We start from the raw sequence: 27,470 nt of genomic DNA, 5'->3' as shown, positions 1-27,470 counted from the left end.
GTTTGCTTGGAAACCAACTCCCTCTTAATAAGACCATTACACGAAGGGTGTGCTCAACATGTGGCTGAGAAAAAAATTTGACTGAGCACTGGAAGATAAATCAAAAGCTTTAATCAAGTTTGACTTTCAGGATTAGGGAATTTAGGCCCAAATCGCTCTGAAGTTATGCACAGTTTATAATTCCAAGAAAAACTTTCACAGCTAAAATAATACATTTCAAAGCTGCTTGCTGTTGGAGCTTTAGTCCGCAGTGTTTTGTGAATTTCAATAGGATACGTTGCCGGTGTAAAAATGGCTGGAATGAAGCTCAGTGTCTGCAAAACATGCTTTGAGTGTACTGTTTTTCATGCATATGCTATACACTGTATGCTACTAACACTGTGCAAAAAGGTTGTGTTTTTAATATGTGAGTGTAGTTATGTATGATCCTGGTTATTTTGCCTGTAAATATAGTTCATAATGTAACAAAGTAGCTGGTGCCAATGTTTTCTTGCACTGTTTCTACTTTTTAAATTTCTGTTAAAACAGTTTTACAGTACTGAGAGTATGGTGAGGCTCACTTTTGCCAATGGAAAAAGCAAAACTCTGCCTTCTGTTTGCTCGAAAAATACTGGTGAAATGAGCAAAGACAAATCTAAGTTAACAGGCTGGACAGATGCCATGAGATAATGTCTTCTTCATGGGAGATGTCTTCTTTCCTGGATTTATTTTTCCGTAGATGGCGCTGTTTCCTGTATCTGTTTATCCATGGTGGCTATCACTGCTTCTACTACTGCTCATTCCAAACATAACAAAATTATTAAAATGCTTTGGGATTTTCCAATAAAGTCCAACCAGGCACAGCAACACATTTAAAAGATTTAATGAGCAGGAACTGGAATCACCATAGTTCAGCAACAGACAGTATTAAAATACTTTTGGCAGCTGTAATAATTATAACCTTTCCAAATTCTCACCAGAAAGCTAAATCACTCACAAAAATGATAATAATAACAACAACAACAATAAAAAATAATTGAAGATAATAATTTTATTCATAAAGCACTTCTCAGGGTACTCAAAGACACTTTACAGTTAAAATGATAATAGAAAACAACACACTAAAACATGTAACACACATCATTAATCACACATTAAAAGCAGTTCTGAAGAGGTGGGTTTTGATTAATGATTTGAACCTGGACAGATCGGTGCGGTCTCAGGTGTGTTTGGCGAGGGAGTTACAGAGGAAGGGGGCAGCTATGGAGAAGATGTCCCCCAGGTCCAGTGCTTGGTCCTGAGTGGTGGAAACAGGAGGTTAGCGTTACAGGAGCGGGTTATGGAAGTAGGAGGGGGGCCTGGTTACGGAGGGCTTTGTGAGTGAGGAGAAGGACTTTGAATTGGATCCGTTTTGGGAGAGGGAGCCAGTGGAGGTTCTGAAGGACAGGGGTGATGTGGAAATAGGAGCGGTAGCGTGTGAGCAGACAAACAGCAGAGTTCTGGGTGCACTGGAGTTTATTTAGGACTTTGGATGATGTGCCATAAAGAAAGCTGTTGCAGTAGTCAATTGTGGATGTGATGAAAGCATGGATCAAAGTTTAGGCAGCAAACTCGAGTCTGTGTCTCTGCAGGCACATGGCAGCCTGTGTCCCAGGCTGTTGGGGAGGGGTGGCGGGGGGAGTGGAGTAGGGGGGGGCAGATGGACGATGTTGTTCTGGGTGGGATGAAAGAGGCGTGAAGGAGGCACAGTCAGCCAACTGCTCAGGGTCATGTAAGGGTTGTGCTCTCCGCTTGAAAGAGAGAGGCAGGGCAACTTAAGACATCAACAACAGAATCTTAACAACCCACCCAACACACACACACACACGTTCACACATGCACGATCCCTAACACAAACATTATTAACAGAACAAACACACTGATTGACAAGACAAGTCGAGTGTCACTGAGAAAATGTTCTTGTTGTGTAACTGCTCTGAGGAGTTTTAGCTTTTCTTCTTTTTAGCACAGCACAGAGGCCACTTGTCAATCAAACTTTGGGCAGTTCTGTGTAATCACCCCCCCCCCCCCATAATGTGTCAAAGTGGTAACAAGTATGGTCTTTACTGTCTGACCATAATATACTGCATTATGCAAGAAGATGATGATCAATACTTGTGAGGGAACAAATGAAAGATTGATTGGGTTGAGTTGTGTGTTGTGCAATAATGACTTTTTACTCTGTTTTCCAGTTTTAAGACATTCCCACTTGTGCCACATTTTCAGTGTTAGAAGTGAACAAACAGTACATTCGTCTGAAACTCATTCATCCATGAACTTCTGCACACCAACTTAGTCTGTGCAGGGTCGCAGTCCGCTTAAAACCAAAGAATTATTTGCATGGTGATGGGTGTCTTGTGATATATATACACTCAAGTCAGTTTTTATTTATTGATCACTATGGACAAATTTATCCACCACATTTGATTCATCCAAACCGTGTAGGAGTTTTGATGTCAGAGCCTTGGCTAAGGATTGTCTAAGGGGAATAATCAGGCTATTTATGCACGTCTTTTTTGTTCATCTTGTTGTCTGAAACTAACTTTGTTTTGTTGTGAAATGACAGTGTTAAAGAGAAACTGCCCCTTAAGTAGATCCCTATTCAGCTATCTACAATATGCTACTTTCTGTGTTTAGTTTTATTTGGATACAGAAAGTCCATTTGGAAATTCTTAGGAGGTTTGTACTTCCATTGATATATGTTGTTTAGCTAGAGTTTTTCCACATCTCTATAAAGGAGGTGTCTGGTACAATGTGAGCATATACCATTAGTCAGAGTCTTCATAATTATGAGAAAGAAAGAAGAAAAAAGATGCTGTGATGGCTGCAGTTAATCCTGTAAGGTGGATATAAGCCAAATATTGTCTTTTTAAGAAAGAAAAGCAACATTCAGGTTTTTATTCTCTTTACACATGAATAAAAGAGTTTTCTATTCACAGATACATAAGTGAATGAGAATGAGGTGAGTCAGAAATGCTTGGTTATGTTGTACAGTGAGTATAGCTATGTATATTATTCATGTATTGTCCTGTATGTGCATCTGGACCTGCACCTGTATTATGTTTGTCTTTTGAATGTACTCATGTCATTTAATGTGTCTGTGCACAGAGCTAAATTGCATCATGGAGTTTTATTACAACTTTGGCTGCTGTTAAAGTAAATGAATATCTGCATCTTATATCTAGATTTGTCAGAAAACATTCCAGAAAAAAACGCTCAGAGCATCTTTATTTGCAGTCCAATAAAGACGAATACTCAATCAAATCCAGTCTGTTGTCTGTTATGTCACATTATTTTAGAATCAGCTCACTTTCAACACCACCTGCAATACATTCTTTCACATACACACCTGCGAGACATCCAGTATGATTATGGCCATCAACTGTTTTAATACCAAACTCAAATCTACAATTCACAACGTTTCAGACTGACATTTTATCTGCCTGCTGAAACCTGCACTCCTGCAGTCTGGATGGGGAACACAATACGGCGGCTGCAGGGAGAAAGTCCCACCGCTGTGTCGCTACGCCTTCTCACATTGACAGAGGGAGAGGGAGACATCAATCTTTCACTAATTTCTTCAAGTGTGAAAGGGTCCTTGTGGTGTCAGCCAAAGGGGGAAGATGCTCCTGACCAGTGCTATTAAATGAGGGGAGGGCAGAAAAGGAGGATGGGAGGTGGCCTCCCCACCACAGAGACCCTTCCTTCTGGGTCTCCCACCTCAACCCTCCGGCCAACACCCCTGGACAGCCGACCAGATGGCGGCAGCATTAGCCCAACAAAGGCTATCTAATTAGGGGTACAATAGAGAGAAAGGGGGAGCGGCAGTCTCCTGATGGACAGCATGCAAGAAGGAGAACAGCCAGGCAGGCCGCCTGAGACCAAAGCAAGTCAATAGCTTACCTACAACCCCCATCCCTACACACACACACACACACACACACACACACACACACATACACCCTTAACACACACTCTCTTACGCCCCCCTGGCAGTAATATAGGGGGCTATGACTTTATTACCCCTCATTAACACAAATTAGACCACTTGAGCCTCCCTGAATGGCGATGACAAATTGAATTAAGTGTTTGGAAACAAGTCAATCCCCACCCCTGGCCAGGCTGTGACCATATTGCATTAACATTCATTGGAGGGTGTATACGTGTGTGTGAGAGAGAGTGGGGCTATAAAAGGAAAAAAAAACTCTGCTATTATTTAGAGGTAGGTGGAGTTTTTAGAGACTGTGAATGGTTAAATTCCTTTGGAAATGATATGGATCCTCCTGCCTGTGGTGAGTTAAGTCAGGCAAGTTAAGTTAAGAGAGGCATAAAACAGAAAGCAACAGATGGTTTGGACTGAGAATTCAGCCAGTCAGGACAAGACATTTTATTTTATAGATTATCCACATTTATTAATATGGCAATGCAGAAAAAAGGCCAAAAGACCATGATCTGAATAGTATTGTGGACTCTTGTGTATTATAATAATAGGTTAGTTTTAGACAATACCATGAACATATAAAGTTCTTTTTTTCTGGTAGCACCGTTTGCATATTTGCATTTCACCTTAAACTATGTGAAAAATCTGCCAAAATCAGACATATCACAGATCTGCAGATTTGATTTCAGAATGTGTATAATAAGAAAAAATATCCGAAAGTAACACTTTTTTGAGCACAAGTGGAGTAATTATAGAGATAAATAGATTATTAAAAACTGTAGGGTTAGGGTTAGGGTACTGTAGTATGGTAATTCATTATTAATTCAAACCATCTTCTCAAATCTTAACCAGAATACAATTAAAAACTAAATTAAACACTAGAAAATAGCAAATATACCCATTACAATCTGATTAGAGGTTATAACTCAGCATCATTTTTATGTTGTGGCGAAAACACAGTACCATGCTCAAACAACCTTTACACTACATGCAGTAAATCATACTGTATGTTCATAAACATACAATTAAATCTGTGTACACAATGCAGAGATATAATAAACATACCAATTAGACTGCATGATGTTAATAATTTAACAAATGCTGCACATTTTAGATATAAATAAGCAGATTCAAATAATCTTCTTAGGGAAACACAACCACTGTACATTGAGGTCATAAATGTGGATTAAGGAGAGTATTACTCATTAATGTTTTCTATTAGGCTAATTTCAAGGTTTAAATACCTGGTTAGTATTGCTGTTCATTTCTATTAACACAAAGACACAGGAGATGTCCAGGCTGCTTTCATGATCTTTATTATATGGCGCTGAGATAGACTCTGTTATCATGTCTTTCACTCTGAAAGCTACTTGTTTCTCTGAGTCTCTGTAACGTACACAGACATAAAGAAGATTTATCTTTAGTTTGAGTTTTCAATTCCATCAGTTGAGAATGTGAACTTTCTCCGATTTCTTTAAAATACAAATTTTCTCTATTGAAATGTAATTTAATCAAAAAGGGAAAATACTGATGCTACTTTCTTTTTTTCATCTGAAAAAGCAACGTTACAATGTGTGATATTATTGCTTCTGGAAAACTGCTGCGATATGTAGCAGCGATAATCAAGCTAATCAACTGTATATCTGTGTGTGTGTGTATCTGTACATTTCTGTACTCATAGCACATCTGCAGCTGTCAAATTGTGATACTCTCTTCTACACTCCTCAACTTTTTCTTTAACACCTTTTCCCTATCATGGGAAAAGATTTTCTCTCACCTAAATGCTGTATAATGCTGCCACCTCATGGCAGATGAAGACATTACACTTTGTTGTGATTCCTCACACACACACTAAGGACAAGCGGTCATTCTGATTCCTAAATCTGACATCTGACAAACAAAACACAAAACAAAAGAAAATGGTACAAATAACTGATGAAATGGACAAGCATTTTTTCATACCAAATGCAAATAAAAAAAATAAATACATACATAAAACAGACATAATTAAATTTACATAATTTAAATTTGAAACATTATTTTTATTTGTACTGTGCATGCTGTTATTCATAATTGTATGCATTGTGATTTACTATAATGTGTTTTATTATTATTATTATTATTAATAATAATAATAATAATAATAATGATAGCAGAACATTTTACTTTTAATTACCTTGCTGGTTGCTGCTTTTATGCTCTTATTTTATGATATGTTATGTTTTTATCTGTCGTTTATGTTGATGCTCCTACCTTGTAGCATTTGCATTTGCTTCAAATGTAAAATGCGTTACAAATAAAATAAAATAAATTATTAAAATAATAAATAATAAAAATAATAAAATATATTTGATAAGAGCTGCAGTTTGTTCGCCCTCAGGTTGAAGTTCATAATGTCATTAATAATAATAATAATAATAATAATGAGAAGAAAAAGAAGAAGAAGAAGAAAACTATTGTGATGAGTTCTTCAGAAATTCAGTGTTGGAATGACAATAGGCATATCTATTTTTGTGTTTTAGGGGTTCTGATGAAGCTGTTATTGGAAACAAATGTACATCGGGTTGTACAGCACAATATGTCTTAAGTTCTGCAAGGCCGCAATAATAAATACACAGAGTACCAAGAGTAAGTATAGAAACTGTAAAATATTTGAGTCAGTATTTCCTTCACTACTTGAGAGTCGAAACGTTAATCCTGTGCGTGACTCTTTTTATTATGCTTTGTTATATTTCTTTAACTCACACACACACACAAAGACTCATGCACACACGCACACAGATCATAAATGCTCTGAAGTCATTTTCCTGCTGCATTCAGATGTCATAATTTGGCTGGGGAACAAAAGAAAGTCTGATTTCCTTCCTCGTGTGTATTTCAAGCAGCTGTTATATTTCAAACAATCATCGGTGGTGGTTTTAATTAACAGCCTCTCAGAGTGCAATCAGACACTTTTCACTTTACTTATCAGCAGAGCATGCTTGTTATTTTCAGCAGTTTCACATATTCACACCTGGCACGTGGGAGTTCAAAGGCTTGTGCAACTGCATTTCGTATTTTTTGTTGGAGGAGAGGAAAAATGTCACTCATTAGCTTTCATCTCTCCACATCACATAATCCTGAAAAGTCCTGGAGAAACTGACGTTGGCCAGTTCCAGACCTCAGCCGAGCACCTCTCTGGACCAGCTGCAGATTGTTCACCCTCAGGTTAAAGTTGATGATGTCACTGATGTCACCTGCTTCACTGAGTCCTCTCTCACCACAGGCAGCACTGTGAGACTTTGATTTCTCCAGTGCCTTTAACACAATCCAGCCTGTACTGCTGAGAGAGAAGCTCCTGAGCACGCAGGTAGACGCTTCCATATCCTCCTGGATTACTGACTACTGACAGTCAGACTACAGTTTGTGTTTCTGAGCTGGTGGTCAGTAGCACATGAGCACCGTCCTCTCACTTTTCTTTTCAACCAGTACAGCTCTGACTCAGTACAACTGTGAGTCCTGTCATCTGCAAAAGTTTTCAGATGACTCAGGAGTAATGGAGTGAAGTCAGCGGTGTGCAGGAGGCAGAGTACAGAGAAGTGGTTGACCGCTTGTCCGCTTGTGGTGTGGTGTAATGTGGGAACAACCACCTGCTCCTGAATCTGGCCAAGACCAAGGTGATGATTGTGGATTTTAGCAGAACCAGAACTAGAATAAACACCATTAGCATTCTTGGACAGGAGGTAGAGTTAGTGGAGGGATACAAATACCTTGGAGTCCACCTCGATAACAGACTGGACTAGAAAGGCAACACAGAGTCTGTCTACAGGAAGGGACAGAGCAGGCTCTATGTCTTGACGAAGCTTAGTTCCTCTAAAAACTATGCATGACCTGCTGGTAAATCAGTGGAACACCAACAATAAGAGACTTATTCAGCTACACTATGAAAAAAAAGCTTACAGGAAGTCATTCCTGCCAACTGTAATCAGACTGTACAATGATCCTGTGCATTAGGAGAAGGGACTCCTACCCTGAAAGTATGGAAAGACTGTTAATCTGCACTCACATATATTATCAGAGTTTATATTTGATTGTATATTTGGCCTATAGCTTGCTCTGTTTTTTCTTTTGCCCTTTTCACCTCTTGTACTATTGTATCTTGATTGGATTTATGATGTGTAGATGCTGTGGGATTTTGATTTTGATCAGGAACAGATCTAAAGCTCCTCAACAGGTGAGACCATTGTCCTGATCACAAATTGGGTTTTGGTTAGTTTTATAGGCTCGCAACACAGCAATGGTTTCCATCGCAACCAAATATCTAAGAAAACAAGAAAAGATTATACTGATAAAAACTTGAATAACAAGAATGGAAGAAATTAAATTTAGAGAGAGATCCTCCAGTCCAATCTAATAGGACGCTTATAGGAGGTGCAGGTAGGGTAATAGTAATTACAGTTAGATTTCAAGGTTTTATTGTCATTCCAATTTGTGAAATAAAATTCACATTATAAGAAATGAACCTCATAAAAATATTAAAGGTAGAATATGTAGAATGAGCAGAACAACGCCATCTAATGTCTCGAGATCGTAGTCGCAACAACCAAAAAGTAATTCCAGCAGTCGGGTTGCCAGGTCCGGTGCCAAATTTTATTTTAGCTCTAACTCTGTAAATATACCACTTTATCCACATGTCTAACCTTTTTAGACGAGAAAGTAGCCATTTAGATCCACAATGTGACGCTAATTTGTCCAAATAACATCTGTTTAAAGTTTTGTTCCTGCGAATTCGGAGCCACTCAAGTTAGCCGTAGCGAGTAACGCACTTCCGGTCATTTTCACAAAATAAAACACCCGTTGCCTTTTATTATTAAGAAAACCATAACGATAGAGTTGGTGCTTTTATTTTGAAAACAGGAAGCGAACATACCCTCGCTGTAACTGACTTGAAACCACCGAGGTACATTACATTGTAACGCCAGTGGGAGTAGCAGCAATGTCTCTGCGTACTGCCTAATCCTAAACACCGATTGGCTTGTGTGTGGTGTCGTTAGAAGCAGAAGAGGCTCACGGTCGTAAACATCTAGTCACGTGTACTCTGAGATGGACGCGCAGGTCAGGAAATGACGTAAACGGACAGTATATGGTTTGTTATTTGTGTTATTACGTTAGGTGTTGGACTAAATACATGGACATATTGAGGAAAGTATTCCGGTTTTATGGAAAACGGATTTCATATTTCACAAGAATGGATACTTGGCGAGCTGTACAGAAAGTGCTGAGTCATAAGATGATCGTTGTGGATAAAGGGAAGACTTTGAAGGTATGTAGGCATTATAGCTTTTCTCACTTAGCTGAGTGGCTAGCCGAGCTAATCGCTAATACTATTACGGCTGTGAGCAACCATATAAGTCCTGAGTGGTCTTGAATGAATCAGAACAATCTAAGCTTTCCAACAATGTACGGCATGAGTATATATGTTTAAGGGTTGGTTTTTAAAACATTCAGAAGAACGCGTGGCTACCTCCTAACATCCGTCCTGTCCCGTGAACGGAACAGCGTGCGTTAAGAGGTTAATGATCAAATATCAAAATCCGAATGGCGTCAGAAAGTCAACCCACTCTCCACATTTCCATTGCTACCGTTTTGATACTTCATGGTACACAAACAAATAGCATCTCATATGAAAGCTAAGACCCTGGCGAGTTCAACAGTACCACTATTATTGCGCCTAAAACTCAGTGAACCAGAAGCCAAAGAATACAAAGTTAAACAACCACTTATTTACAGCGACTAACAGATATTCTGTCTTACCTTCGAAGTTTTGTGATGAAAAGTTGTACTTGAGAGCAAAAAACGCTGGTTTTAGTAAGTCCAACACGGCTCTACTTGTTTACAACTCCATTTCACCCAGTGCCAGCCTACAGTAGCTGCGCCGGAACAACAGATAACACTGGCAACCCGTCAACAAATTTTAAACATATTAATTCAGACTAAATTTTTTTTTTTATGGAAAAGCAATACTTTCATTCTGTACCACTCAAAACGCCCCGTGGCTGTATTATTTTAAAAAAATAAAGCTTTTAATAAATATTCTACATATTCAACCTTTAATAAAACACATAAAATACCAAATAATAATATTTGGTATTTATTTTAAAAGTATTATTATTAATTATTCATATGCATTTTAAAATGGTATAATATTTCAACAATATAATAAAAATTAGATCTAATAATAATGAATTAAATCTAATATGAGGAGTTTTAAGAAAATGGTATCCAAATAAATGTTTGCAATGAAAGAAGTCAGTGGACACATCTGTCAAGGTCATCTGAGTGAAAAGTGTCCTATTCATAGATCCTGATAATCCTGCTTTGGCAGATATTTAGTTTCACAGATATATATATTTTTATGTTCCCTTTTCAAGAAAATACATGATATTAACTTGTAGTAACAATAATCAAACACTAGGTGGTGCTAGAGCTTAAAATATACAAGAAACAACAGGACACAACAGAGCTCCTTCAGTGCAGACACATCCCTTAGCTCAAGAAGCACACACACACTCAAACACACACACACACACACACACACACACTCAAACACACACACACTTGGGTCCCTTATGATAACTCTCTAATGAAAATATGGCATTGAAATGTCACAATATTAAATTTGTCACATTAGAAATGGAAGTTCTATAGTAAAATATATTCTCAAAAGTAAGATTTTAATTTTTAATTATTATGTTTTGCCCTGGGTGGCCATTAGGGTCTTTTGAGCAAGATATTAGTTGGAGACAGGAAAATATAAAATGAATATACTGTAGCAGATGGGAAATGTTAGTCATGGTTGTGCCAGATGGGAATTGTTGCATTTCAATTATGAAGAAAAAGCACACTTTAGACTAAAGTATATTAAGGCATATGGCAGATTGTGAATGGTTATTATTCCTGACTAAACTTCCCCTGTGATTTGAGCCAAATACAGTGAAAAGAAGTTAGTGTTCATTTTTGTTTTCTGTATTTTGTAGCTGGGGACACTAATACTCAACACATCAGAATTCAGCCAGTATAATTAGACATAAACTGAACCTTAATGTAAAAACTGTAAACTACAAACTGGTGTTGCTTTAGAAAAAAAAAACACTGAAAGTAGAATATTTACCTACCCTCAACCCAAAGAAGTTTCACCAAAGTGACGTACAAATTATCATTTAACTACAATACAATGCCAGAATTTAAGATTAACCCCAAAACCTATTTTTCATATTTTACATCAATTCACAATAGATCCTCATTAAGTTATACTACAAGCATTGTTAATTATCATCCAGACACATTTTTTATTTCCTTGGTTCAGTCCTTTGGGTTGAAGCATCTATATTGAAAAAAATGATTAATATTACAAGATGTGAATTGATTTTGTATGTTTTATGCTGCACATTCCCTGCACTGTTATCTATATGTGTCTTCATTGTAGAAATGTAGCTTCTACAATCAAAAACCACAGCAACAGGCAAATAATTCAGTGAGGCATTTATACTGACCAAGAATATAGACAAGGAAGAAAAGTATAAAACTTACATTTGTACTCTTGTGATGTACTTGTAAAAGCAATGATGGCATTGTGTTTTAAAGTAGATTTTGAATTGCAGGCTAGTCAAATAGTTCCAGGAAGTGAAGAATTTCATGGTAGCATATACTGTTGTGGTACAGTTAGGTGGGTTTTCCTGTTAGATGGGATTTCATGAGCAAGAACCACACCACCAATGAGATTTTAAAAGATAAGAAAATATCTTAGATACATCTTAGAAATATATTTCAAAGATAGGGAAAATGAATAAAGCTATATCTACAATGTCACATTGGACCTTTAAAAATACCATAATTAAATAAGTAAACGTAACATAGAGTGCTAATTAAAAAGTATTTTTTCTTTATAATGAAGCAAACACTGCAAGCCAGTTCAGACAGCTACACTCATGTTGGATACTTTTTTTTTCTACTGCAGCATCTTTTTGATTATGGCTGTGCACATATACCATCAGTGCTCTGCTCAGTCTTTTGCTGCCATGTCTGAAGCCACAATGCTCACCTGAAAGTAATGCTGACATTTTGCCACCGCTCTTCATTTAGCCATTGTCAAGCCACCTCCACCTCAGCATCCACCTGTAGTCTCTGAGTCAACAACACTTCCCTGTCATCTCTCCCCTGCTGTGCTGCGTTTCTTTGGCAGAGGTGTTGAGGTCAGAACCAAGCTGCTGTATATATTCTACATTTCTATGATAATTAATTTCACTTGATTTGGCTCTTTGAACTGTAGTTAAATAAATAATATTGGTGAGAAACAGTCCTACAGTATACTTGAGTGGGATTTTTCTAGTCCTTCTCCCACCTGTGACAATCAGCCCCCTGCAGACAGTGAATACATGGTCGCTTGTACCACAATATGCAGCATAAAATCATTATTTTATTATTTTATGCTGCAATCTTATATTTAATGCTCTATTCTAGCATTTTATTTATCTCTTTCTATTTTTCTGTACTTTGTTTTTATTATTAGTGTGGGAGGGTTAATTGTATGTCTTAATGTTCCTCAAATTACATGTTTTTCTGTTTTATGTAAAGCACATTGAGTTGCCATTGTGTATGAAATGCGCTATATAAATAAAACTGCCTTGCCTTGCCTTGCCTTATTATGCTGCATAAATACACTTTGATCATTGGTGCAAAACATGGTAATATCACAATGGAAAGATACAGAATATAGTTTTATTTGTCTCATGTATGGAGTAGAAAGTATATTTTATTTTTAAATGTAGTGGAGTACATTTTAAGTTAGAAATTACTCAAAGTCACAGTATTTAAGACTCTATGGAGCACCCCCGAGGAAACATTTTTCCATGTGTAAATCTGTACACATAGTTTATAAACTGTGCTCTCAGATTTATAATCTGTGGTTATGGATTTGTAAAACATGCCCACACATTTGTAAACCGCGCTCTTGGATTTGCAGTAACTCAAATTTATTTAGATTTAATTGTAGATTCAATGCTACATTATGTTGTACATTGGACATTTCACAGCTTTCATTACAAAACCAACCTTTCAGTTTGAGGCCAGCGGGGAAGCAGCTACTAACTTCAGCTTCCCAGACTAACTTGCCAGCCAAACTTTGTGTCATTAGAGACTTCCATTTATTCATAGTCATTTATTTTTTATGCAGTCTTTATTCAATACATCTGTTTTAAACTTAATAAAACATTTTCCTTTATTGCAGAGTTTCCAGAGGACCAGAGTAAAGAGCTTGGACTGTACTCTGCTTACTTACCAGCTGTTAGTTTCCCTCTGGCAGTTTCCAGGTTATCCTGCTGCAGTCATAGGGTGAGTTTATCCATCAGCCTACTAAAGAGGGTATCATACCTGTCAAATAGGGACACATGACACTTATTGTATTATTTAGAACATTTCTTTACTTTTACTCTGCATGTATAGTTACAGTGCCAGTATTTGTAACATATTTGTAGACGCAAACTGCACTAAATCAAAAATACATGTCAAATACCTCTAAACCATACATATATGACTGAATAGGATCCAGTTAACTCACTTCTACCATTAATGTAGACATTTCAAACAGACTTCGATCAACCAATGTTCAAATCACAATATTGCATCAAATCTACTCTTAAATCTAAATAAATTGAACTTACTCGTGGTCAGAGTTGAAGTGCACCATACGTGAATGTCCTTGTTCTCTGAAGAAAAAAGTCATTTGAGTGCATATATTATGAACTGGGCACACAGATACACACATGGATCTTTTTTCTTTCCTCAGTTGACCCCAGGGGGGCTCCATAAGACTCTACTAGAGTAAAGCACTCTGTTATTTTCCACTGTAACTAGGCCTTTTGGGCACTAATAATCATCTGTACAAATAATATTCAGATTTGACATGGACCCTAAAATACCCTAGACCTTGCTTATAATAATGATAATACATTTTAGCTTTACACAAGCTTTACACAATTTATCTGGGCCTCATAATCATTCCATTGAATACAGCTTTCCACATCAACATACTGTATTCACGTGTGTATTGTACACCTCAAAACAGACATCAGAAGATGCTTCTGTATCAAATTCCTGTTTCTAGGAAACTGAAGATGTTTTATCTGCCCAGATAAAGTACCTCTTCCATCCTTGGGGTTGTGCTGTTGCACCATCTTCCTGCACTCCATTCAAAGTCGAAGAGGTCTTGTTTGCCTGCAGACTGGCCCAGTATCCACCTGGAAGTGGTACAAAAGCACAGTTGTGCAGGAAGCTTCTGCAATTTCCTCCCTCTTGCGTCACAAACGCATTACTGTGCCTCTCACCCAAACCACAACCACATGGGACCCGGTGCAGCACTGGAATTTTCCCACTGACAAAAACACATTAACTGTGCAGAGCTACAAGCTGACTGGATCGTTGGGTCGAGCTGTTGCTGTGATCCCTTCAATGAATGAGACTCTTCTTAGCTGCACCTGTCGTGTGTTTACAGGAACAAATGAAGTGTCTGTCAGAATCTGACCTTCAACTTTTTTTTTCATCACAGCACCTTTTCATCGCTGCTGGTTTACTTTACACTATTTTAACTTCTGCTTTGCTTTGAGAAAATTATTTGAATCAGTACATTGGTACATGTGATTTACATTCATATGACATTGTTGTGAGGTGTTGTAAAGGCCAAACACACTGAGACCAGCTCATCACACTAAACACAGGTTGAAGTTGGAGAGAGCTATGCTGGTTACAAACCTCCAAACACTCAAAAGAGTTATAAATTGTAGCTGTGTCCTGACTCCATATTACAGTATAAAGTATGAGCTACATTGTATTATTCATAGTATATTTTATGTGTCCCCGCCTCTATACTACATAGTGACTGCCTACATGTACTTTTTATTATTTGTTATAATATATTTTTTTTATAGTTACACTACAAAATCATCATACATCACTGTTTTTACAACAGAGTTCCAATTAGCATACCGACAATATACTTTACATAAAAAGCTGAATATTTTTCAGAGACAAATATAGATATTTTTCAACTCTCACCTGCGATATAAATTATTTACAGCAGCCAGTATCTCTTCTATTCTGTTTGTACATTACATTGTCAGATAATGTACATCAACAGCACACTGAAAAAAAGTTAATTAAGTATGCATACTAACATCTGTGAGTGCATACTAACCTGCTTAAAATCAGTTTTTAGTATGAAATCAGAGGAGAGAGTCTCAACGTCAATCAAGCAGCATCTGTGCACTCCCACACAGTCCTGTGGAGAATCAGTCAGAGTAACTAAAAGCACCTGTGTGGGTAAAATGTAGGTGTGTAGGGGCTTTCATGTGTCAACTACTAGATAAAAAGTACAATATAAGTATTGCAATATCACTTTTTTATAGATTATCATTTTACTTTCCTTAATGCTTAATTGTCGTAGACAGATATTACACTTACACAGGTTTTATAAGTGAACATATGGAAAGCTCTGGCTTACTCATTCTATAAAGATATATTTATTGCTCAGTTGAAAGAGAAAGCATTGAACTGGAGTGAAGTTGAAACTTCTGCCCAGTGGGGTGGTACTCACATGTTACACAGCTTAGCTCAATTTATATCACAGAAATCTTCCATCACACACACCTGGACCATTTTAACAAAAACTGCATCCACATGCCAGTGCCAGTCACTAAATAAAAATCATGTACAGGCGTCATATTTTTTTAAATCTATATATTTTAAATAACCAGTCAAAGGAGTTAAAATGCTGATTAACTTTCCTCAAAATGTAGTGCAGATAACTGGCACCAAATTACTGCTACGGTAGGGCATACTGTGGGGGCTAAAGATGGTATCCTCTTTACCTCGCTCTATGGAATGACTTTCATGCTTGGCTGCTGTCCAATTTTATCTTCAGGAGTTGCTAGGCGACAGGAACATCCTTATTGCAAGTGTATTCTGGGAAATGATGAGACCCATAAATGAATTCACCAGATCTGTAACTTATTATCTGCCTTCAACATCATTATCATATGGGTCAATGAAATAGAGAGATGTTATAAATGGGCCATTTAAGAATAGCACTGTAGTATACTATCATGAGACTGCACACAGCAACAATGCAAACAGTGTGAGAAAAAGGGAAATGTTGGTCCTGAAACATTAAAATGATACTTAAGGTCACTAAAAGTTCAGGCAAATCAAACTCAAGGCATCTCTTTATTGTAAGATTGTAAAATTTAACTTGTAATCTATATCTGCTTAATGATGAGAATTCATGTGAATTAAAGAATCCTTTAAGTCACTACTCAATACCTGACTGATGCCATTTCATTAAGAAGTATTGAAAGTGTGAAGAATGGCAGAACTTTGTCTATTATCCCATATTTTTTAAATTTGTGACATGTCTGTGTGGAGGAGGCTCAGCAGACAGTTAGCTGACAGGGAAGGGTTGTCAGCTCCTATAGTTCACCTGGGCTTAGAAGCTATAAAATCAGTTCCCTTCTCTCTTCCTCAGCTGACATCCCTCCTTTACCATGCATTACCTTTTTATGTCTTCTTTCTTGATTTTGCACAGCACATAACGCACAAATGCATTGCTCCCACTGCTGATGCTGCTCACCTGCACACACAATATTGTTTGTTTTTTCTTTTCTGTTGACTTTAGTTGACTTTAATGAATTGCATTTGTTTGAAGAATAATTCTTATGTGGACTCCCTCCTTATCACATTTCCTGAGCCAGTTTATGACATTTTGCTCTGCCAATTGAGCTCTGAAGATATTTGTTACATGCACAAGTTGTAAATTCTTAGTTTCACATAATAACTTTGACAGTGGTGGTGCTCATTGATTAACAGTAGAAAAGACTGTGAATGGGACAGTTTGCCTACAGTGAACATTTTCATATGCTGTTCCAGCCCAGATGTTTAAATGGCAGAGAATAAAACAAATATATGTCTTATATAAAGTTCATTTACATAATTACATAACATAATAAATATTCACAAAACAGCACTGTACACATGTGTTTGGCTCATGGGAAATAACAACAGTGCATTTGCCTGTTCAGAAGCCATCAAGTATCAGATGATACTCAGATGAAGTACAGTCAGTGCTGAGCTTTAGAAACATCTAACAACAAAGAACTATTAGGCCTCTGGTTAAGTCAAGTGGAGCTGGACACTAAATCCCATCAAAAGAAAAAAAGACTATATAAAAAAATAAAAAATAATCTTTTCATCAGCATTATTCTCCCTTCAATTGGGTGAAATGGTCTGGGGTAATGTCTGTTTTGGTCTGCCAGTTTATTGACAAGGTTAGGTTCCCTCCTGGTCGTATCTCCTGTCATGTTAAGTAGGCTTGATTATCTCTGCTGATAGAGGGCTTAGCTGGATCTAGCCATACGTAACACTGGAGCAGGCTGAATGGCAACAGTTGCACACAGAAACACTGATAAAATGTTTTGCTTCACCACATACAACGTGGGGAATGTAATGCAACGGAGAGAAAATAGGAGTTATTTTAAAGGATGCCAGTGTTAAAGCCAATAATTTCATTTGACTGCCAAGAGATGTTATCCACATAAGACGCTGTTGATTGGAAGATGACATCTGGAGGAAATTGAATTCCTTATTCCAGAAACTATTTATAAATACCAAGAGGCACAGATAGGAACAGAAAACAAGTCCCCTGCTGTCTTGTTTTATATTTGTTGACTCTCTAAGAATATGCCAATAATAATAATATGCTGAGAGAATCCAGAGTCAGGCTGTGACTAAAGCCAGACAGACAAGTATTTGTTTCAAACAGATAACACATTTTTAAGAAAATGTGCTAAAAACAAAACATAATGCTCAATGAATAATGTTAAGATGATTTGATATTGCTTTTGCTGTGCAAAGATCTTCTATGGATATGCGCCGGTGACTTGGAGGATTATTTCAACTGACAGTACATCTGCACTGGTGAAACAGCCACTGAGAAATAAGCTGATCATGCTGTGAAAGAAACTTAATAACCTGTCTGCCTCACTTAAACAGCAACGAGTTTTGGTTTCAAATAAATCCTTTGTGAAATTTCAATTACAGCATCAAAGCTGTAATCTGCCTGCAGAGGGACAGAGTTGTTATCGCAGAGCCCGGCGAATGGTCAACGCTGCAGTGTTGACAGAGGGTTCAATAACACCATACTAGTCATTATGATTTCTTCCACAACAGTGGCTTTGAATAACTATGAATACACAATTGTGACAAAACAGGTATTAATGTTTTTGTAATACCTTCTATCACCACAGAGGGTGGAAATGTGTTGAGAATAAATGCAGCGCAAAACCTTTTCAAGGGTTTTTCTTCCAATTTTAAAACTCCTACCTGCACCAAATCACCAATTTTGTGGAGGCTATAGATGGTATCCTCTTTACCTCGCTCTATGGAATGACTTTCATGCTCAGCTGCTGTCCAATTTTATGTGAGGGAGTTGCTAGGCGACAGGAGCATTGTTATTACAAGTGTATTCTGGGAAAAGATGCAAACCCATAAATAATGCTGTCGATCTGTAACTTATTCTCAGCTTTCCACACTGTTGTCATGTGGGTCAGTGAAAGAGAAGGATGCTATGCAAATGAGTTATGATGTCATTTAGCCGATTCATTTCAGTATTTGCTTTGTCCTGCCAGGAGAACCACACAGATTAGGTTTGAATGTTTCAGCTCTATTACACCACATAAAGGGGTTCAAGTCTGTTGCTCTGTGCTAAACTGATTTTATATTTTACTTTGAAAGTTTTTTTCAGCTTTGGTTTCATTTAAAAGCAACTAATTCAATATTTTAAAACATGTTTCTGCAGCCAACCTGGCAGCTACAAACAGTACAGAAAGTTCTATGTCATTATTATAAGTGCACTGTGAGAAATGATGATATCAATACATTTATTCAGATGCAGATCTGCAGCTGCTGATAGTAAATAAAAAAAAGATTTAAAAAAAAACTGTCCTTGAATCTTAAATTGACATCCTGGGTCACTGAAAGGTTGCGGAAAGGAAACCACAGTCTTCACCTTCAGGCTGAGAAGTTTATCTTGTTATCTATGGCAATGATTCCCAGCCAAGGGTACTTATAAAAAAATAAAAAACTGCTGCAAAAACTAGGCGGTATGTGGGAAGATTGTGGAGTAGCTCAGTTAAGTTGAAAGGGTAAAAATAAGGATTTAATACTATATACTGTATATCCAGATATTCATGTTAGGGAGGAATAAAGATACATAAATTAGGTGATACTACTTTTAATGTATTTAAAAACACAAACACCTAATCACTATTGTATGACTACACTAGACAGTGGCTTATGACACCAAGTGCTGCATTTGAGAGTCTGTCAAAACTAGTAAGAAAAAAGGACAAAAAGCTCAAAGTAATTGATTAATGGGTGGATGACACTAAACTGAAACTACAGGGAAACAAATTAAAAGAGACCAAGCTTATATATTGAAAATAAAAGCATAACTATATCTTGTATGGATTCACAGAGGCAGCAATGACTGTGTTTTCTCTGCAGTGAACAACTCCATGAAGCCATCCCATCTATCAAACCTATATGATGAAGTGGCTCTTGATCACAGTTGTACATCGGACAAAAAGGTTGGGAACCGCTGATCTACTGTACAAAACTACAGCAATTTCAACAGGAAACATTCTGTGTAGCCACCATGATGAGACGCTGTGTGAATTAATGAATCCTCTAAATCACATTAACAGCAAAGACTAACTACTGCTGCAGAGCATTAGCTATATCTTTATCACCTGCCAGAGGGCATATAGTTGCCTCATTCTTGGTGATAACTACTCTAAGTCGACACCTGACCGATAACGCTGCCTTTTAATTAAAACATTTTCCTCATTTATCTTCTTTTTTTTTTTAAAGAACTTTGCTGTTCTCTATCTCATCTTGACAAAAACCTGTCTTGAATTGCTCTGTCCATAAGCCCTGCAGAGAGATGCTGTGCACACAAATTTTATATTGCATAAAAAACAGCCAGCTAAGACATATTATATGATCATGAAAGATACATATCTTATAAATGGTGCAACTAACTAGATTATATGGGCCCTGTCTGCAGATCCGCTAATGGAGGCTGCAGCGTAGAGGGAATAAGACCTGTTAGCTGACTGTGTTTGCCTGAAATGCTAGCCCGCCAGGCTTTTTCACCACTGTTCTCACTGAGATAAATCCCTGTTGCACTTAGTAGTCATCCATTTTTAATGCCACAGCCTCAGCTGGAGAGATGCATGAAGACATGGGAGGGTAGAGAGGAGGGAGGGAGGGAGGGAGGGAGGAACAGCCAAGGTGTGGATGACACCAGCCGGATGCTTCAGGCTAATGTATGTACAGTCCTCTTGATGTGTTTTTTGTACTGTATGCTTAGCGTCAGCAGCAATTATAAATGTCTAAGGCTGTTTTGCTGGTGAGATGGACTGCAGACAGTAAAGACATTCATAAGCTCATCACTCTACTTATTGTTTCCCTCATTGGTGGGGCATTTGAAAAAAACCTAGCTGCTGCAGTAAGTCATAAGCACTCACAGCTGCACAACTGTGTACAGCTCCGACTTTTCCGAAAAAACAAGAAGCAGCAAATCTTCCTGCCTGTTTTTGAGCCCCTTAATATGTCTGGAGCAGCCATTCCACAGATGGCAGGCGGAGAAGGCCGGGAGGGCCAGCTATTCAATCCACTTCAGTGCAAACATGATCTGTTTGAATGGTGAGGCATAAGCCAAGACATTCTTGTGTGGGCAGACCTCCCTAAACAACCACGAACAACCGTGGCACTGTGTTTGTCCTTCAGACACAAATCTTTCAGATACAAGAGCAGCAGATCACTTTGGGTTTGTCCAAAAGCAAAGGTTAAAGAGAAGTTTTCCTCTGCTGAACATGATGTAATATACATGAGGGTTTAACACTTACATGATCCACATACAGTCTGTGTGTTGCTTAGTCAGTTTGGAGGCCAATTAGGGCAAGTAGGGCCATTCCTGTAAATGTGCTTTTAGTCGGCTTTCCTGCTTGATTTAATCAGTTCGTCTGGAGTTCACTAAATCAGTTAGTGAAACAGTAATTTGAGACTCATGCACTACTTTTCTATTTAAAAGAGGGTTTATATACCCACCCAGTCAGATGTTGAGCAAACCAACTGAAGAACATGACCACAGAGCTCCAAATATTTGATACGTTTTTATTTCTCTAGTGAATTCATATGTTGTTATTCTGCACAGCAGCATACAGGAAATTGTGGTAAAATATAAATAACAAAGTTCAACAGTGTTTCTTTTTCTCTTATTCATTTAATCAAAAACCTCTGTTAAAAGTGGCAAATTTTGTCAGCCTTTTTCAATATCCACTCTCTTGCACACTCTCAAGAATGTAACATTGAACAACTAAACTTTAAAAAGTATGGGTATAATCATTATTTACAGACAATCACCTTTTGGTGAACAATGCTTATAGCTTCTTGGAAATTTGCTTCCATAATGTTAAATGCAACAAAATGAAAATACAATTATGTTATACAAAGATCAAAAATACTATCAAAACCCTTATTATAAATGGCAGCACTATATCAATAAACTGCTGTTGACATTTTACATGTAAGTACAAAATCCTGTTGAGGTAGCGCCCTCTGAAGTCACTTGTAATGTTAAAATACTGAATAAACATCACTTTATATACAATACAGCAAATCTCTCTTCTATCTTCAATGCAATTGTATTCCTTTGGTAAACAAAACTGTCAGAAATGTGCAGTCCTGCAAGTGACACTTTCAATCATACATTCACAACATTTTTGCATCTTTTTTGGATTCTTCAGAAAAGAAATAATGGGATAACATGTTGTTGTTTACGAACATTCATTTGCTCTATTTCACCCCCCACATAGAGTGAAAGGTAAATGGGACTCACTCCACTTCATATTGCAGAGCAGACCTGCCCTAGAGACTCTCTGGTGAACACATTGTCAGGGCAAACCAAAACAAAAAAATACACCTTTGAGATCGAGAGACCTGACAGAAAATAAATCCAGTGTGTCGCCCTTATTTGGGAATGTAAACATAAAAATTGTAGGCTAGAATCTCTCATTTGAGCGCTCTGACTGCTGTAAAGTCAAATAACTTTCTCATCACATAGGACTGGAAAAGAGGTTTGGCTTGGCAACAATTGATTATAATGTTCCCCAGAGAATATGAGCCCTAAACAGAGGCCACATTGTCTTTTTTTTCTCCCTGCCTTGCAGATTGAATGTCAACTTTGAGAGCAAGTTGGAAAATATGTTGTGGAGTTTTTAGGCAGGCAGATGGGATCAAAGAGTTCCTCCTCCATTCAGACTCACATAAGTACTCATTAATGACACATTCTTGAGCTTCTTTAATGGCAAACATAACTTTGGTTTTCTAAGACAAGAAAGAAAATCGTAGCGAGCTTAGCTCACAATACAAAAATACTTGGTAGAAATATGACATTCATACCCTTTGCCAATGTCAGTGTGATTCCCTACAAGACCAAAATACTTTTTTTTAATGTATTCACACTTTGTGATTATAGATACATAGGTGTATTTATATGCACACGCTCAAATGACTACAGACTAGAAAGAAAAATAAATCCAATGTATAAAGCATAAAATTATTCTATGTGGATAAAGGAACTATAAAAATATAAGAGATCTTAGAGGAAAAAAAGATAAAATCAATATGTTTATGAAACTGGGATAAAGGCTAGAGCCGAAATCAAAACAGTCATCTGGAAATTGTTCAGTGCAATTTAATTTACTTTATAGTCTTGTCTGTTTAGAATATTTTCATCCTCTTACCACCCACAGCCCTCCCTCCCTTTAATGGGCGCTGGGATGGCTGGTCTTTTGACAGTGGACAGTATTTTATCGTATGGGCATTGTCCCCGTTGGCACTGCAAAGGGGACAGGTATAAGCCCTCAGAATCGGGCACACAACCCTTCCGTCCGGAGTCTTCAGGACGTGGGAGCCGTAGACCTCCTCAGGAGCTCCGTTATTTCGGCAGAAGACGCAGATTTTGGGCTCCTGCTTGCTCCTGGAAGCGGGTTTCCTCATCTTCCTCTCCATGCCGAACAGATCGAACCCCGCGAAGCTCCCACCAAAGCCCACCTCCCTCTCTGGCAGCTGGACACCGAGCTGGTTCTGAAAGGGGCTCAGTATCGAGAAACGCTCTTTCAAGTCCAGGATGGAGGCCGGCGGAGGGCTCCCGGACGGGCAGCAGCACTCCAGGTGCCCGCTCTCTCCAACGCCGCTCGCGATTACGCACGGACACGCCGGGGAATCGTCCAAACCCAGGGTCGCTTTCAGGGACTCGGTGATGGAGTTGGGATTCTGGGGCATGCTGAGTTTATTATTCTTCGTAACCAACGTCGTCAGCCCGAGATAGTCGTTCCAGAAATTAAAAGTATAGTCATATGGGCTGCGCGCATTCAAATAGTTGTGATTGAGAAAATCCATGGCCACTTCTGGTCGTGTTCTTGCCGTGAAAAGGTGAAACAACCAGTGTAATCCGTCAAGTCTTTGTAGCCAGAGTTCGTCTCCAGGAATGGTTCATGTATACCGATGTGATCTCCAGTGTTCCTGTTATGTTTGAGCGTCCTGCAAACAGGCTTTCTGGTTATAAGGACCAAGAGGGCGGGGCGCTCTCCCTTCAAAACCAAGTTTCTGATCAGGTTGAAAGCAGACTCCCTTTCTTCAAAGCCACATTTAGACAGATTTGTTTTCTTGCAGGCAGGAGCTTTGTCGTAATCAATCATCATTCTGGCGTTTAGAGATCGAGGCGTTTTCATGAAAAAAGTTGTTAATAGTTAATGACTTTGGCAAGTGCGCAGAAAAATAATTTCGCCCACAAAGCCTTACTGTAGTTAATGACATTATTTCAGCGCGAGGACTAATCGATTAGAGGAGGATAGGTTGTCTCTTTGTTCCCTCTTGATACTAAAACGTTACAATTCCGCATGTTTTCTGAATCAATATCGTTAATCATTGTGGGTAAATACCATCAAAGCCAAATCGGGCGTTCACACACCTTAACCCCTTGTGTGCCAAAAGCAAAGGCCCTTTGTTCCATACAGCAGCTATCCCCTCACTGTCCTGGGAGAAATAATCTGTGTTGATGCATCCCATTATGTTCAAATTGAATCAATATTAGACAAACCTATTAAAAATCATCACGTTTCCTCATACTGAAGAGGTTTATGGCCTAATTTACTGGACATTCACAGGGTGATTTTCTCTTTGAATGACCAATTTCGATATTGATAGGTAGATAATTATAATACTGTTTTTTGTTTTACCATTAAGCATGTTTTCTTCATTACAGCACAGTGTGTGTCATCTCTTAAAAACTGGTATAATCTACTTAAGATCAAACTCAGATAATTATACATTTCATAAAAGCAAAAACACCTTCAATGTCTTACATCTGTGTATGTATAACACTCATGTTTGGTTGTCATGTGCTGCAGATCCTAGTATGAAAACCTTACACAATCCAGAAAAAAACATAAATCCAGCAGAACATGATGTAAACACAACATGCAGCAGAGATGTTTTCAACAGGGGGCAGCATAGTGCAGTTACAGGTTGGTTCATTTAAACTCCCTTCCTCACAGAGTGTGCCAAACAAAACCTATAGTAATGATGGCCACTGACTGGAAGATGAAAGTCACTTGTGATGTTTCCCTAGCCATGCAGATGTCATTAGGGTAATATATGATTCCAATGAGGCAACAAAAGCTACTTGAAATAAGCAGCTCAAGACTTTCAGTAACCATAATAATATACAATTATACAGGTTTACTGGGTGGAGGTTTAATGAAGAATGTGTATAATTACAGAGAAACTACTATCAAAACTGGTCAAGTAAAACATTTTCTGATATATGTAGTGTTGTTAAAGGGTCCGCCATGCAGATAATGTAATGCTGTTTTTATATGTCCAGGTTTTGAGATATATATCTCTGATATTACACAATGGAGTGAAAGAAATGTTGTTTGTGGCATTCACAGCACTGGAAAACATTAAACATGTTTTTTTCTAGCTTTCAACATCTCTGCTATTCTGATAATCTACACAAACAGTTTATAGGGACTATTTGTTTTAATTAAAGCAAGCATGTAGCTCCTGGTCTGAAAAGTGACGCCAATGCAGAAATCCTTTAAACCTGCATTCTTTCTAATGGCCATCAGGAGGCGACACCACTGGTTTCAAAAAGAAGTCCAATTGTATGAAAGTTTTTGAGAAAATGACCCGACCGCTCACTTAATTTATTACCCCAGTAAACACAAATCTCATCTCAATAACTCGTTTCAAGTCTTAAATACATTCTTCAATTCATTTAGACTAAATATTGGCTTTAGGGCATGGCTACATTATGATTGACAAGTTGCTACCACAGCGACAATGATGATTATGTAATGTAACCATGACATGACCCCAGATTCACAGAGTATAGGCGTAGCTGCTGCTATTTCACAATGTGTTTTCAGTTAATCAAATTTAATTGTAACACTTTGGTCACCTAATAAAGTCATGTTCAGCGTTGTGATAAAAGACCCTCTAAGGAGATGGATGTTCAGTTTTTCCAGTAAGTACATTTTATTTTAGTGGTTTTAGGCCTGTTTTTTGCTGGCAAAAACTAGTATTAGCAATAGCATTATTACAGTTAACCAGCAACTGTAAATACACAGTGTTAACCAAGCTAGCAGTTGACAGTATTGTCAGCTCCACCATCTCGTCCAAATATGGTCACTTCTTGTATCAAAAATCTAAGATGGCAACAGCCGAATCCAAGATGGCGATGGTCAAATTGTTATACTCAAGGCTTCAAAACAGCAGCCCACAAACCAACATGGGACATTACAGTAATTATGCCCTTCTTCTTTTCTTTTTTTTTACAGTCTACGGAAAAAAAGTAGTTACAAAGGAGACTGTTTAAAGAGGATGAATTATTCAGAGTAACCAGGACATAACTTGGAAGATACTGTTGAATTTTCAAATGTATTTTCAATTCTTTGAAAACACAAGAGTTGTATTGGAGTGGAAGTAGAACTATGTGGCTTGAGACAATACAACAGCCAACTTTTCAAAGTCACCCAAGAGCCACCATCAATATGGCTCCAAGATGGTACTTCACAGCACTCAAAATCCCTTTAGAAAGGAATGCTAGGGCACTTCAGTGTTCTTTCTATTCTTGTTATATGCACATAACTGGAGGGCTTATAGCATGTAGAATGATATGTATAATCGGGCACTCCCAGCATGTCATGCATCATTGGTTTTTATTATGAAGGAGCTCTTATGAGTCGTTAAATTTCCATTATATGTCTCTGCAATAATCCTGTCAATGACTTTCCTTTGCACTGCCTCTCAATCAGTAGTGAAATTGATCTGGAATATGATCCTTGAGGTAAAAATCCAGGTAGGGAGAATGTGAGGCAGCTGTCCTGACCGGTCCGCTCACTGGGCCTCTGATCCTGCGATGAAGTGGGCAGCTCAGGAATGTGGAAGCGGCCCTCTTGAAACAATGATAACACGAGTGACTGGTGTTCTAATTAAAACTTCCAGGGGGAGGCTGCAGGAACTCACTGACTTTTCACATCTATTTTTAAGGGATCTAATAAGAATGCACTACCTTTAGAGACGGAGTGATAAAAGCTGAGCAAAAGCACAGTTCAATGAACGCTGATGTTTTAGAGGCCATTTCTCTCTGTTCTGTATGTTCAGCAAGTTAGTTTGAAATAGTATTGACTGCTCATTCGATTTTTTCCTTCCGAGCCACCATTCAGCCGGTGCAAAATATGAATTTTATGATGAAGCATTAATAATGTATGCAATCGCCAATTCTTTTTTTGCAAGCCAGGGCAGATTGTGCGAGCAGATTCCTGTGTTGCTGCAGTGTAACTGAAATATTCATGGCCACATTATTCCTTAATTTTGTTGTGACTAAGAGGGATTAATACTCATCCATTAACTAAAGCTAATTCTGTGACTGCCTCGAGGTTGCATGAGTATATTGGACAAGGAAGTGAGATTAGCAGTGGAATGATGCATAACATCAGCAGGGTGGCTATGGCTGTAAATCGATTTAGGAATCACACTGACTAAGTGATTGTTGTGTAAGTGTTTTTTGCTTGACAGTGGAAAAACACAGATCATCAGGAAAAGTGGTTGCTGGCTGAGGACGACACTTTGTTTTTAATGATCAAATCATATTTCCTGCATGGGCTCATTAGCAGTATGGAACTTACATCTATTTTTTTCTTTTTTTCTTTGGTGTTTGTGCTTTAGGTGTATTATGCAATGCAAATCAGCTCACACTGGCCTTTTGCTGAAGTTGGGTGTATGATAATGTGTGATTTAAACCATCTCATGGATCTAATCTTCCACTCATACTTCATGCATTGTAATTTATAAT

The 27,470-nt window shown here is 38.0% G+C and overlaps 1 protein-coding gene across 1 annotated transcript; it reads right to left on the bottom strand.

Annotated features, from left to right (window-relative positions):
* Positions 1-21,231: 21,231 nt before the first annotated feature.
* Positions 21,232-23,629, bottom strand: nanos1 (nanos homolog 1). Its single transcript, XM_053323730.1, has one exon. It carries the CDS (start codon positions 23,507-23,509, stop codon positions 22,829-22,831), a length of 681 nt encoding a protein of 226 aa, XP_053179705.1. The 5' UTR covers positions 23,510-23,629; the 3' UTR covers positions 21,232-22,828.
* Positions 23,630-27,470: the final 3,841 nt, after the last annotated feature.

The sequence above is a fragment of the Scomber japonicus genome, chromosome 8 (genome assembly GCF_027409825.1).
Source record: "Scomber japonicus isolate fScoJap1 chromosome 8, fScoJap1.pri, whole genome shotgun sequence".
Classification (NCBI taxonomy): Eukaryota; Metazoa; Chordata; class Actinopteri; order Scombriformes; family Scombridae; genus Scomber; species Scomber japonicus.
This window is presented reverse-complemented; position numbering and strand designations above follow the sequence as displayed.

What these genes read in the sequence shown, in the direction of transcription:
- nanos1 (XM_053323730.1), bottom strand. Translation starts at nt 23,509, where the DNA reads ATGGATTTTCTCAATCACAACTATTTGAATGCGCGCAGCCCATATGAC.